This window comes from Galendromus occidentalis, unplaced genomic scaffold, assembly GCF_000255335.2.
Source record: "Galendromus occidentalis unplaced genomic scaffold, Mocc_1.1 scf7180000075389, whole genome shotgun sequence".
In the NCBI taxonomy this organism is placed as follows: domain Eukaryota; kingdom Metazoa; phylum Arthropoda; class Arachnida; order Mesostigmata; family Phytoseiidae; genus Galendromus; species Galendromus occidentalis.
The window spans coordinates 372,419-385,436 of record NW_003803379.1 but is presented as its reverse complement, the minus strand read 5'-3'; the positions used below and the strand labels follow the sequence as shown (position 1 = coordinate 385,436).

The 13,018-nt window shown below is 51.5% G+C and overlaps 2 protein-coding genes across 2 annotated transcripts; one reads left to right on the top strand and one right to left on the bottom strand.

Moving 5' to 3' along the window:
* The first annotated feature begins 2,993 nt into the window (after positions 1 to 2,993).
* LOC100903961 (uncharacterized) lies at positions 2,994 to 5,488 on the top strand. The gene is made up of 9 exons (XM_003737042.1): positions 2,994 to 3,088; positions 3,396 to 3,548; positions 3,686 to 3,871; positions 3,967 to 4,089; positions 4,174 to 4,217; positions 4,354 to 4,517; positions 4,620 to 4,664; positions 4,773 to 4,993; positions 5,123 to 5,488. Exons 1-9 carry the CDS (start codon positions 3,041 to 3,043, stop codon positions 5,303 to 5,305), a joined length of 1,167 nt encoding a protein of 388 aa, XP_003737090.1. The 5' UTR covers positions 2,994 to 3,040; the 3' UTR covers positions 5,306 to 5,488.
* A 345-nt stretch (positions 5,489 to 5,833) lies between these two features.
* On the bottom strand, positions 5,834 to 11,789 carry LOC100909099 (proteoglycan 4). The gene is made up of 7 exons (XM_018641178.1): positions 11,770 to 11,789; positions 7,973 to 8,086; positions 7,753 to 7,809; positions 7,202 to 7,261; positions 6,997 to 7,116; positions 6,819 to 6,890; positions 5,834 to 6,743 (listed from the first exon to the last, which is right to left on the bottom strand). Exons 3-7 carry the CDS (start codon positions 7,806 to 7,808, stop codon positions 5,834 to 5,836), a joined length of 1,218 nt encoding a protein of 405 aa, XP_018496694.1. The 5' UTR covers position 7,809; positions 7,973 to 8,086; positions 11,770 to 11,789.
* Between the last annotated feature and the right edge of the window lie 1,229 nt (positions 11,790 to 13,018).

Here is a 13,018-nt window from a genome sequence, read left to right as displayed (position 1 = left end):
CTCGGGGTTAGGGACCGCCCAGGTCGTCGCGTGACAATCGAAATTATTCAAGGGGTCTCACCTGATGGTCTCTGTATTCCTTTGGATTGGTACACGATTCCGGTTTCCGACAGAGATCGTCATCGACCGCCGCGGGTCTCGGATGAAATGGACCGACACTGACGAGACCTTTCTCGGGCCGCTCTATGATACCTGTATATTAATTTTGTCTCGCTTGCGGCGATCTTCGCTCTGCTATGTGTAAGGAGCATCGCTCGGATCAGGAGGGAAGTGACGGTCAAGCACGAACATCCGCGAGACAGTATATTCTGGCTGGATAGGTAGGTTTCGTTCTCAGATTCCTCTTGGGGTCCGAAACAGGGCCGAATCCGGACCATCCGACACTTCCATCGACCGAGGGTCAAGGTCAGCCATCTAAGTACCTACGTCGTACAATCATCGTGGTCGAAGCGCGTTATGAGACGATCAATCAAAATATCATCATCTTCGAAGTCTAATCGAGTTATATAGGGCTCGGTAAAACTTTAGCCACAGCTAGAGACTGCTTCATTATTGAACACTCGGCTCGCAATACCGGACAGATCCTCCGAGGTACCGTGCTTCCTCATCGGACCCCAGTCATAATCATATTGTAGTTGCGATTCCGCTCGGACGACTCGTCTAGCGATATACTTCACCGTGGTTGGTAGCAGTGATCGAACCGCGGTCGAAGCATGATTTTCTCGCGTGCCGTTCCGGATACGAGGAATATCATCTTGATCGCCTGTGCCGAGACTCAAAAATCGATGTGTCTAATTTCCCTCACGACTTCATCCGATATCACGGTGATTTCATTTTTCCCTCTGCGAGCGAGCCCTACTGGCGGTTCCGCCATCGAAGGTCATCTGACCTTAGAATCGACGGTTTGGAGAGGTCAGCGTGATCCGTGGTGAATCACAATGTACGCGATTATTGTCAACAGAGCTGATCTACGTCAGGGAGGTTTGCCCTAAGGAAGCTCTTAACTTACAAGCGGAGCGGTCGAAACGAAAACTTCGCGATACGGTGATGTATTTGACGATATTGATGGAACAAAAGCGTCAATAGCTATTAGCTATCCATGATCTCCAAGAACTTTTCTCGCTCTCAGAATTCAATCCGTGTCATCTCTAAGGCACAACGCTCAAAGGGAGTGAACTTGTTTTTTTCTCACTCCCGGATTTTCTTCCCATTGAAGTCGTCGGCCCCGCTACCATCCGAGCTCCTGGACGCGGAATCGGAGAGTCAGCTCTGATGAGGCGAGATCGCCGAGCTGCGTTCCCGCTCGTACAGGCTTGCAATTCGACTCTCATTTCGGGTTCTGGTGAGTGATCCGAATACAGAACGAGCGTAAAGGTTCCGGACATTTCGTTTCAATGGTTGTACAGATATTCGAGACGAGTTGGGTGGTCGCAGACGACCGACGACCGGTATTGTCTTTCCGCGGTGTCTGGAACGCCTGGAGTCGACCCTTGGAATTCATGCTGAGGCATAGAGAACTGAGACGTCAACTACTGAGACCGTGGGAGAGAAAATAGGCGGGAACGAGCAGAGAGGTTGTCGTGATGGTTTTTACAGGAGTTTGCAGATTCTTCCACAGCCGAACCGTTGGTCAGACAAGGACACATCCACGATTCGGTTTTCGAAATGATCAGATTCCAGTGCACAGAGCGTGAATGAAGCACGAATCTCTAAAAAAATATTTTATTCCACGTTGTGCAATGAAAGACACTGATCCTGAGCTCGCTACAGTTTCGCCTTGACGCAATCCTTGAACGAAACGAATTTGTCCCCGACGGAGGCGCTCTTGAAGAGATCTTTGGTTTCGCCCTCCATGGTCTCCATCGAAATAGACGGGTCTGATCCGGGTAACATCGCGCTGGCGTGCTTCGTCAAAATACCTTTGACTTGATTCCTCAAATCTGAAGAGAGCTCTCCCGACTTGCCACAGCTCTCAATGGCGTCCATGGCTCTGCTGAGGTCCATGATCGCCAGAGAGGACGCCACAAGAGAGGCGAAAACGAGAATCACCGAGATCTGCGTCATGTTTGGCAGAAGTTCGCTCGACAAAGACCGATTGTCGCTATTATATAGCGGTTTGCCGACGTCAAGGTGTGATTCCGACCTTGGAAGGTTCTTTTTAAATTATCGACGCCGCCCATCGTGTAGGGGATGTCAAAGCACCTGGAAGCTGGACTGACCAGCACTTCAAACGGCGATTGTTCGTGTCCGTATCGATTGCACGAATTTACAAGCTCTCTACCGAAGCGCTCCGAACTCAGTCAGTGTTTGTGTACGGAAAGGATCGGTCTCATTACACGGACCGCTCCACAATGGAAGGGAAAAGAAGGTAGCTAGTGCAACACCAAGGATTCGAGGAGCTCTTAACTATAGCCCCGGCTCACAACCAGGCTTTTGACAGGTCTACTTCCGAATTTCTCCGAAAAATCGCCCGAATCTCTGCTGAAGGAATCGCATCCGCAGAATCGCGCGTCAGAGGCAGGTGATGTCTCGGATGACGCATACTCGAACGCCAATTCTGAAGACGCGCCAGTCATCCTGCGATTTCTCTCATATGGATCCGAGAGAAGGGGCTTACGCTTCCGTGGAAGCGAGATATAAGATGGAGGCTTTTGGTTTGCGACACTTCGGGTAACTCTCACCATTCGTTCTGGGCGTGGTATTGAGCATGGCGTGTCAGAATGAGAGAATTTACGGCGACTCCCCTGATCAAGATCATGCTGAAGACCGGACCTATCGCGAGACTTCGATGAGCGATAGCGTGGGTATGCCAGAGACAAGCGTTCCACGTGAGAGTCTAGCCTGCACTCCTTGGAGGCAGTGTTCATTGAATGATCCGAGCTGCGAAGTTATCCTAGCAAGCGCCCGATCACACTCCAACAATCAGTAAAGATCATCAGCACCAACGAGGTTGCTCTCTCAGTGGTGCTCCTCCAACAACTGTCATCGTGAAACCGCCGGGAAATTGGAACACGAGCTTCGAACTGTTCGGACAGATCTAATGGGGGTCGAGACGCCTAGAATTGATGTGTCGAAGGAGCTGCAAAGGGTGAGAATCACTTCCGTCGGAGCCGGCTCCCAATGGGTAGTTCATATCCTGAGCTTCTAAACTATTCAAATTTTTCGCCCGCGTCAGCCTCAACTGCCGCCCGGCGATTCATTGCTCCGCAATACGAATAACTCAGGGAATAATTCACCGAGGAAATATAGAGGGGTGCCTTCCTGATGGCCGATCCCGGCACAGGAGCCGCGGTCCTGTTTCATACCGCCGAATCGAGTTACCACGATTCGTAATGAGTAATGACGGATAAGTTCAAGAATCCCGGGATCTGAAGCGAACAATTTTTCCTTTGCAGGCTCGAGACCTCGTTGCCACTCTGGGCTTCAAACCTTTCCTCCCTCAAATTCCACTCGAGGTTCGTTTGAGTTTGGCCGAGACCTTTTCATCAGAAGAGAGTATCGATCGCCTCACAGCTGCGAAGCGCTTGCATCGAAGTATAGCTACCGAAGTGAGTTGGCCTTGAAGCATCGTCAGCGATCCCATAGAATGTGAATTGGATGAGAGACTCTCGGGGAACTTCGCTCAATGTCCTCCGAGAATTCGTCGTCACTCGTTTGACCAGCGTTTTTCCTCCCTTGACGCTAGTACCCCCTTTGGGAAGAATATACCGACCTCGCAGAATGGCTGGACCAAATGGATGCCGAGGAAAGGGAAGCTGAAGAGGTTCAACGAAAATATCAAGAAGACTGCGAGATCCAGCTGCAAGAAGCTCTGCGGGGATTCGAAGAATTCATGTCAAAGAATGGGGTTCGCTCTGGTCATCTAGATCAAGTGCGTCGGTGATACTCTTCATCTGCCGACATGACTTCTAGCATTTCCTTCCGCATCCATTCTGTGAAGCACGGAATTCAATCGACTCCTTCCAGACGAGGATATCGGGCCGAATGGAGACGAAGGATGATCTCCAAGTGGGTACGAGCTCTGATGGAGGATCAGAGTTGCGGCGAAGACCCTCTTTCGTCGCAGATACCAGCCAGAGTAATATCGAGGTATTCTTCAGAACCGCATGAGCGAGGTCACGTTCAGGATTTTGGGAATCCTTTTCAAACTTGACTTGATGACTTGATCTTCAGGTTGGAGCCATTGGAGGGACCTGCTCGAAGAAACCTATCTTGCCGTGAGTATCCAAGTTCACTCGAAGATGTCAATCCTCTTCTCAGAGCTGGGCTCGCCGATCTTATCCGATCGTTTGCGATCTCGTACTCGAGATCTCCGCATTAGACCCTTTTGGTAATTTTCTTCTATCGTTGAAGGGTGACTTCGACACCTCATGTCCCGCAGCGAGCGGGAAGACCCCGCGTCAGCGACGTCGAGCCAGAGGATCTCTTCTGTGCGCAAGCAGGCTCGACAAGCTACCGATCTCGGGCTCCGTCTTTAACCCACGCCGATTTTGTGCGAAGCAAAACTTTCGAATTGAGTAAGAGCCTTCTCTGATCCTGGAGTCTCTAATCATTATCCCTGCGTCTTGCTGATATGGTGGGAGTATCGCTATGGAGTAACGTTGAATTAATTTCAAAAGGGGACGAAAACGCGGCCGCCTCCAATATCCTTTGGAGCTCTTTCGGTGAGTTCGAGCTCCTACGTCCGCTCTGGGGGAAAGTGAACCGGGTGGAAGCGATATACCCGCTCGGTTGATTCTCGTAGCATATTTCCGGAACTCTACAACTTCCAGATGCCCAGGAGAAGGAAGCCGTCGGGTCAGCTAATCGTACGCAATCTAAGGAACCAGATGTGACTGTCGTTAAAAATCCGTCCGTTCAAATGGATGTCCAACATACCGAGCAAAGTGGTAACATTCCGCGGATCGCAAGCGGACGGAGTCGTCCCGTTCTTGCGACGAGGGGCGCCCGTGAGAGCCACCTCCAGAAACCGGTTAAAGTCCCCGCGAAAATCGTAAGACGACGCGTGATGCCAGAGAACCGCATCTCGTAATAATACGGTCCGATATTGGAACCTTCGTGAAATGAATGAATATCTTGAAGAGGAAAAGTTCTCATCGAAAGATTCTTCTTTGTTTCACAGCAAGTGTTGCCTTCGAAGACTTCGTCAGGACTTCCAGCCCGGCAGCTACCATCCCGCAGACCTGTTCTGCCGTCGAAAGATCCGAGCTCACTTCCTTCGAAGCCCACCGTGGCTCAACCGAGTCGAACAACCGCGGGAATAGCAAGACCCTCGAAACCAGGACGTTTACCGGTCCGGAAATAAGTGATGCCGCTCTCTCGCGGCCAACGTAAACGCACGACGAGATTGTTTCCACCATTTCTTCATTTGAGTTTTAGGCGCAGCGCATATAAGTCGAATACGAGGATTTACGGAATGTCTTGGATGAGTGAAGCCAAGCTGAAAATGTGATCAGCACCCTGTCCGAGACAGCTGCTCCTATCTGAATAAACTTTGGGAGCAGTTCAATTTGTTTTCAATTCAGTACTATAATCATTTTCATTACCCGCGCTCCTGGCCGGAGAAGAATAAGCTATGATCCAGGCGACTGGTCGCTGCGATCTGGGCGAATTGTCGCTGCGATCCGGGCGACTGGTCGCTATTTTTATTCATCGCTCCCTCATGCCCACTAAACTTCAGCGTCTCCTATGAAAGATGGAACGACCTTCAACGGGAAGAACCCCTAAAATCGGATCATCACCAGGATACGAGTCAAGTATATCTATCGGTCCAGCAGTAGATGGTTCCGGTTACAGGTCTCCGGGAACACAATGGAAGCCGCAACCAAGGGTCTCATTGGTTGATTATCTTGAATGTTTTCAGCAAGTCGAGGTCTTTTGGCAGTATAGTCACACGTTTGGCGTGATTCGCCAACTTGGCAGCATCGACGAAAACGTTTGTCATATAATACTCGGTCGCCGTTTGAAGCGCCTCCATCGCTTCGACAGTGAATCTGTAAGCTGAATTTTCCGCACTAACTTCCGCACTTATGCTCCTAACAACCCGCATGAATGACAGTCGAGCTATCAAGAAGCCGGGATCCTTCTGTAGCCTCTGCATCTCCTTGGAAAGGCTCTTACTGACGGCTACAGTTTTCGTTGGTACGTTTTTCCGTCGCGATGCGGCCCGTTTGGACTGTGTTCGAGTTTCGGTGACAGTCTCGACTGCTGCAGGAGGCTGTCGCTTCGGTGACTTCGTCGATAATTTTGGAGCCGTTCGTGAGGTTGCTGCCGATGTTTTTCGCGAAGATTTAGTCGGAGAAAGTTGCGATGTTTGACGCGGAGAGGGTGATGGCATCGGATCATCCTCTCCGGCCTCCTCTTCGGCCTCCGGTACGTCTTCGGGTGGCTCTTCATCGTCGGACGGCGGGAATAATGGCGCTTCCGGTTTCGCAGACAGCGGCGTTTTCCTTCGAGTTGGCGACTTCGGCTTCAACGCAGATTTCTTCGTTTTCGATCTAGCGGTTGATTCAGGAGCGGTCTTGGACTTCGACCGGAGCGCTTTGGGCGAAACTCCCGGAGCTGATTTCGTCTTCGGAAAGGCTTCTGTAGTTTTCGCGCTGGCGAGGGGTGTACCTGGCGATCTGTGAGTTTTCGAGGTGAGAGGCGGTTCCTTTTCGGGACTTTCCTCTGGGACGAAACTCGAGTTCGCCCGCTGCTTCTTCGGACTCTTCGCCCCGGAGGCGGCTCGTTTTGAGGTTGATCTGGAATACAGTAGCTATGAGGTGCTATATTGGTAGGGAAATACCGCAGGGAGAACTGATTCATATTTCTCTAACCTCTCGAGCGCGGATGGAATTCTATCCCCACCACCACGTCCGGGCGGAGGCGACGAGCCACGAAGAGGGGATCTGAAAATTCGTGGGGGGCTAGTACAGAATTCGGGGAAACTTGACCGCAGACCTCGATTATTATCAAAAGCTTGCGCTCTGGCGTGAGTTGCGAGGCGTGGCTCACCTCTGCTGAGATCTACCGGTCGAACGGTCCGCTCTGGTCCTCCCAGGGGTGGTGGAAGCTTGCAGAGTCAAATCCATAGACATTCCCGACTGACTCCTTCCCGGCGTGACTCCGGGCACGCTGTAGCAGAACGTATTCTGTTCGACTCTCTGACGGAGCGATTCCATTACAATAAACATCCGAGCGAAGAACTCTTGAAACTTACCTTGCACTGCTTCTCTGTGATACGTCTAGAAAAGGAGCTCTCGATTTCCTGGCACCCGAGCTGGAAATGGAAAGTCTTTCAGAGAGACGATGGGGTACTCATTGGTGGAAGGGAAGGGAGGACGCCAGATGTTTACGGTTCCCACGGCCCGATGTTTACTGTCCCGGATTCCGACGAGCTACGGTATGCCCCCCGCATTATCGATACCCTCCTCTGGGCTCGGCATTTGAGAGGATGCCAGACAAGGTTCGGGGAGAATCCGAAATGGGCGATAGTTTTGTGACTGTGACCATGAGAGTTACACGCGCCAGCGCGAACGAATCTCACGAATGAGGGTCTCATCAGAATCCTCAGTCCCTTGTCGTCAACTGGCAGCAATAAATTAGTTGATGCACCTCCGGTCGATTACAGGGGATCTGTACAGGTGAAAACTAAGCTTCCAAGCAGTTTTATCAGCAAGACCACCGCTATGTGCTTGATGACGGAATTTACGGGAGGGATCGTTCGATCGGCGCCCCATGCTTACGAGTACTACTGTTCGCGAAACTTACCGCGACAGTTTTTCCTCCCGGGCTCTCTCCGCTTCCGCTTTCTGTTTTTTCGCCATTCTGAAAATCGAGAAGCTTAGAATTCCGGTAAAGTCGTGTCTAGTGACGGAGAGCTCTTCGAGCTCGCCGAGGAAAGCATGTCACATTGATCACGCCCACGGGTACTCCGAGTGCGCTTTGAAATTTCGCTCATCGCATTGGAGCAGGTGGTGACACAGCCTACATTTTATCGACGATCCTTTTCCGAACTTCAAGAAGATCAATAGACGATGTATTCTGTTGTCTCGAATTGCTTGCGCTCGACGCGGTCGAGGACGATGAGTAGGACTCATTTTCTCTGCCTTTCACAAAAGTCCTCCGCTTAGTCTCTGTGCAGTCTCTGATCGAGTGCTGCTCTATGCTTGCGATATAGCTATGTAGGCGATCCTCTAACTTACCGAGGAAACTCATGCTTCCGGCTCAGCTGACCTCCGGGTGTCTATTCCCGAAGAAATATCGAAGAAAAGATCCTTGAAAGTCCACAGCCACCAGAGAGTATAGTCGCGGAACTGCCCCGGTGCCTTCTCACAAATTCATTTGGCGCCGAGCGCATTGGGCGCCAAATTTAAATCCTTACCGGTAGGCCCGGTGTGGCGCCTCGATCAGGATTCTGGCTCCGTGAGCGCTGCGAGGATCCGACCTTGCAACCAGAGACATCCAGCATCCGCAAGTTATTGGACGAATTCTGTTGATTTAACGTGGCGGGTGCAGGACGTGTTCGATATCGCTCCGTGACTTTTAGTGAAAATCTACCCGAGAGATCCGACCCGAAAGCCTCGAACCTCAGCGGAATCTCATCACAAACCCCCGTCGTACGCTTGGAACCAGAATCTGATCTCCGGAGAAGACATCCGCTGAGAGAGATGAGTTTAAAGTTGGATTGCACGATCTGCAAACGCACGGTCAGCAGAGACGGCGAAATCCGCTCTTGTGGAATGGGATGCGGGGCTCTGCTGCATCCATCCTGCTTGATGAGTCCAACGGGCTCCGAGGAAACTCCTCATCGCCCAAAGTGCAAGAACGGAGAAAAAGCACTCCCGACGAACGCTCTTATTAATGACCCGTATTCTCTTTCTGACGGATCTGATGCTGGGAATGAAAAGCGAGCTGGCAGACGCCAGAGCGGAGATCAAGCTGCTCGAAGCGTCCTCTCGGCTATATGAATCATATCCGAGTTTTTTCAGTACGCCAGGACTCAGGGGAACAGAAAAGAGCCCAGCTCACCGCTCGTCGTGACGCCTATCGCATCGACCAGCTCTCAAACAAGCAATATGCACAACTGGAGACGCCGAAACTCCAGACTGCGCGGAAGCGATCAGCTGCCGCATCTCAAGACGACCGGCGATCACCATCGGAACCATGCGGAGACTTGCCGGTCGCGGCGGCCCCAGCCAGGGTCATACGACCCGACCGCATCTTCATTACTCAAGTGGCACCTGAGGTGAAGGCGAAGACGAATCTAGAATACGTGCTCAAGGTGACCGATAAAGTGAGAAACATCATAAAGGTCAAACCCCGTGTACCGAACCCCTCCTTCGCATCGTTCATCGTGGAACTCGAGAGAGGTGAGGCTGAACGATCGTGAACGATCCGGCCAACTGGAGGGAGGGACTAGCGGTGAGAGAGTTCGATCGACGCGTCTTCCGTGTCTCGGAGCAGGGAAGTGCCGAGATGGAGACCACTGTGATTGAGAGGGCCCCGGGGGACTCCTAATTCTCAGTGGAGGCCCCATCCTCTCCCCTATCCCAAACACGGACCGGAACTCTACCGACGATGGAAAACAAAATCTAAACGAAAACGAAAGCGAAGCGAGATCTACTTCGGTGGGTGCAGAGGAAAGCTCCGACGACCTTATCGGCGAAGAAGCAGCAGATATGGTCGTCGGATTATGGAATTGTGAGGGACTGCGGAACAAGTTGAAACTGATCACAGGAGATGTTCTGAACAAATGCGACGCTTTCGTGTTCACCGAGACGTGGGAGACGAGTGAGCTCCAAATACCGGGCTTCTACACCGTCAGCTGTCTCGCCGAGAAGAGAGAGGGCCCCGGGCGCCCCAGTGGGGGAGTCACGGTGATTTACAACAACAAACTGATTGGAGCAAAGATAGAACGAAATGACGACAACACGATGATCATCAGCTCGCTGAACTGTATGATCATAGCAATGTATGCGAGTCCGGCGGAGAGTCATGGCACCTTCGAAGACAGACTGGCACAGATCGCGTGCTGGGTCACCCCCGAGATCCCAACAGTCCTTTGTGGAGATTTCAATGCCCCGCTCGACAAGCCGCAGAACAAACGCACGGTCACTCTGAACGAGACCCTTAAGACCTGGGGTTCAGCCCTCCAGACGGACCCAGCGACACCAACTTTTGTGGCTCACCAAGGACGCTCGACGATCGACATATTCGCGACGAATGGAACTGCCCGCTACAGGGGCATGCGGAGCAGGCTGCCAATCTTCGGAATGACGGCACATCTGCCGGTGGCAATGTCAATTCAGACGCAGAGATGCGAGACCAAACCAAAGAAGAAACGACCGAAGACTGCTCTGAACCAGGCCAAACTGCTCGCCGGGGCACGAACGTTACCAGCCCTTCCTCCGGAAACGAAGGAGGAGATCGAGGAGTCCTATCGCTCAATTAGTAGTATTATCTCCGATAGCGTGCTCCCTACGAGACAATGGAACTCGAAGGAATGGTTTGACGCGGAATGCTTTCGAGCCTTCAGAAAACTCATGAACGCCACGGTCCTCGTTACCAAGCACGGCCTCGCCGACTCAGAACTGTTCGAGCTGAGAGCAAGCTATAGGGTACTCCTTCGAGAGAAGAAGTAAATGCACTTCGAAAAGCTCGAGTTGAGGATGATAGAAGAGTCGAGGGCGAGACCATACGTATGCCTAAGACGAGATTGTGGAACGAGAGCATGTGAGATCCCCACGAACACACTCTTGGAACCTTTCTCTTCGATGTTCGGTTCGAGTGACACAGTACCGCAGGGGACTCCAGAAATCAAGTAGGTGAGATCGCCAGGCGATCAGTTCGAGCACGACGCTCTGAACGCTCCATGGACAACGCGGGAGGTGTTGCAGGCTATCGCGAGGCTTCCGAGACGAAAAGCGCCCGGTCCGGATGGCGTCCTCAATGAGCACCTTCAGCAGAGTGGTGCCGTCATTCCCCAAATCACGGATCTGATGAATGCATTCCTGCTGAACGGACTGATCCCGAGCACCTGGAGCTCATGCCTCATGACGATTATACCCAAAGGGAAGGGTAATCCGATGGAGCCGAGCTCCTGGAGGGGAATCGCGAAAAGAAACACTCTGAGCAAGCTTCTGTCATCTTTAGTGACCGAAAGACTGAGGGACTACCTGAACTACAGAGACATCATACCGCAGGAACAACATGGATTTACACCGGGAAAGTCGACCTTATCGGCCTGTAGAGTTCTCTTAAACAGGGTCAAGGAATCGACATCGAGAACGGGAAGACCACTCTACGCGGTATTCGTAGACTACAAGGCTGCTTTTGACCTCGCCTCCCGTTCCATCATCGTTGAGAAATTGGCCAGAGCCGGTGTCGCCGGCAGGATTCGCCATTCTGAAAATCGAGAAGCTTAGAATTCCGGTAAAGTCGTGTCTAGTGACGGAGAGCTCTTCGGGCTCGCCGAGGAAAGCATGTCACATTGATCACCCCAACGGGTGCTCCGAATGCGCTTTGAAATTTCGCTAATCGCATTGGAGCAGGTGGTGGGTGACACAGCCTAAATTTTATCGACGATCCTTTCCCGAACTTCAAGATGATCAATAGACGATGTATTCTGTTGTCTCGAATTGCTTGCGCTCGACGCGGTCGAGGACGATGAATAGGACTCATTTTCTCTACCTTTCACCAAAGTCCTCCGCTCAGTTTCTGTGCAGTCTCTGATCGAGTGCTGCTCTATGCTTGCGATATAGCTATGTAGGCGATCCTCCAACTTACCGAGGAAACTCATGCTTCCGGCTCAGCTGACCTCCGGGTGTCTATTCCCGAAGAAATATCGCAGAAAATATCCTTGAAAGTCCACAGTCACTAGAGGAAATAGTCGTGGAACTCGATCAGGATTCTGGCTCCGAGGATCCGGCCTTGCAACCAGAGACATTCAGCATCCGAAAGTTATCGAACGAATTCTGTTGATCTTGCAGAAAGCAAAGCGTCGGAGATTACAATGAGGGCTCCCGTGCGAAAGGGGAACGTCTCACATCAGAAATTTATAGATACGAGTTCGTGATCCAGCAGAACTTATTCGAAGACTTCGTCATTCTACGGGAACTCCTAAGACGTTCATGATCTTCCCCAACAGATTCATGTATTCGGCATCAGAGGGTATGCGTTCACCATTGAGAACCCTGACAGCGCAATAGTTTTCCAAACGGAGCATCCAATAGAATTGGTATCCGGTGACGGTATGATTCCCTGGGGAGATTCTCACGTTTCTGATCGCCTGAGCAGCTGAGCGGTCGTACGCATGCTTCTCGAAATCCTCCCACGGGCGTGCGAAGTCTTGGAGAGCGATGTTTTCAGTGATCACGAGAGCTTGCTCCATCACTTGGATGATCTGAGATTCACCAGCTGTCTCTAATATGTACGCGAACAGAGCCGTATCGAACGGAACTATCAGAGTCTTCTCGTTCCAAAGCGTTCTGGGACTGAGCCAGCCTCGATGGAACAAATCGTACATCTTCTCGAATAGCATGTTCAGCCGGACCCCGGAGGCGTAATTCGTGATATCGCGGCATTCGTTACATAACTGATCTAGTTGGAACATATGTGGTCTGCATACTATGCTCGAGCCCTCCATGAGCCGATTGCATATGTCATACGGAAGAAAGTATCCATTGATCACCTGCAGCGACTCTAGATCCTTCGCTGCGAGCGATTGCTCACATTTAATATCCATCGGGCTCTCGTCTGCCACGCCGTGCCGAGCGAAGAAAACATGATTTGACAGACAGACCAATCTCTCAAAGGCGTCTTTTCGCTTGGAGTGATGTAGCAAGACCGACGACATTTCCAAGGGTGGTCGTATGTTGCAGATTCGTCGCACAAGTTTCTCAGAAGTCCCCCCGGAAAATACAATCGGTATGGGTTCTGCATCTAGCATACCGACCCTTCGGAAAGTCAGGGTGACCAAGGTAAGTAATAGGACGAACCAACAAACCCAGAGAGTTTGTTTCTGCTTCCTTGTCAG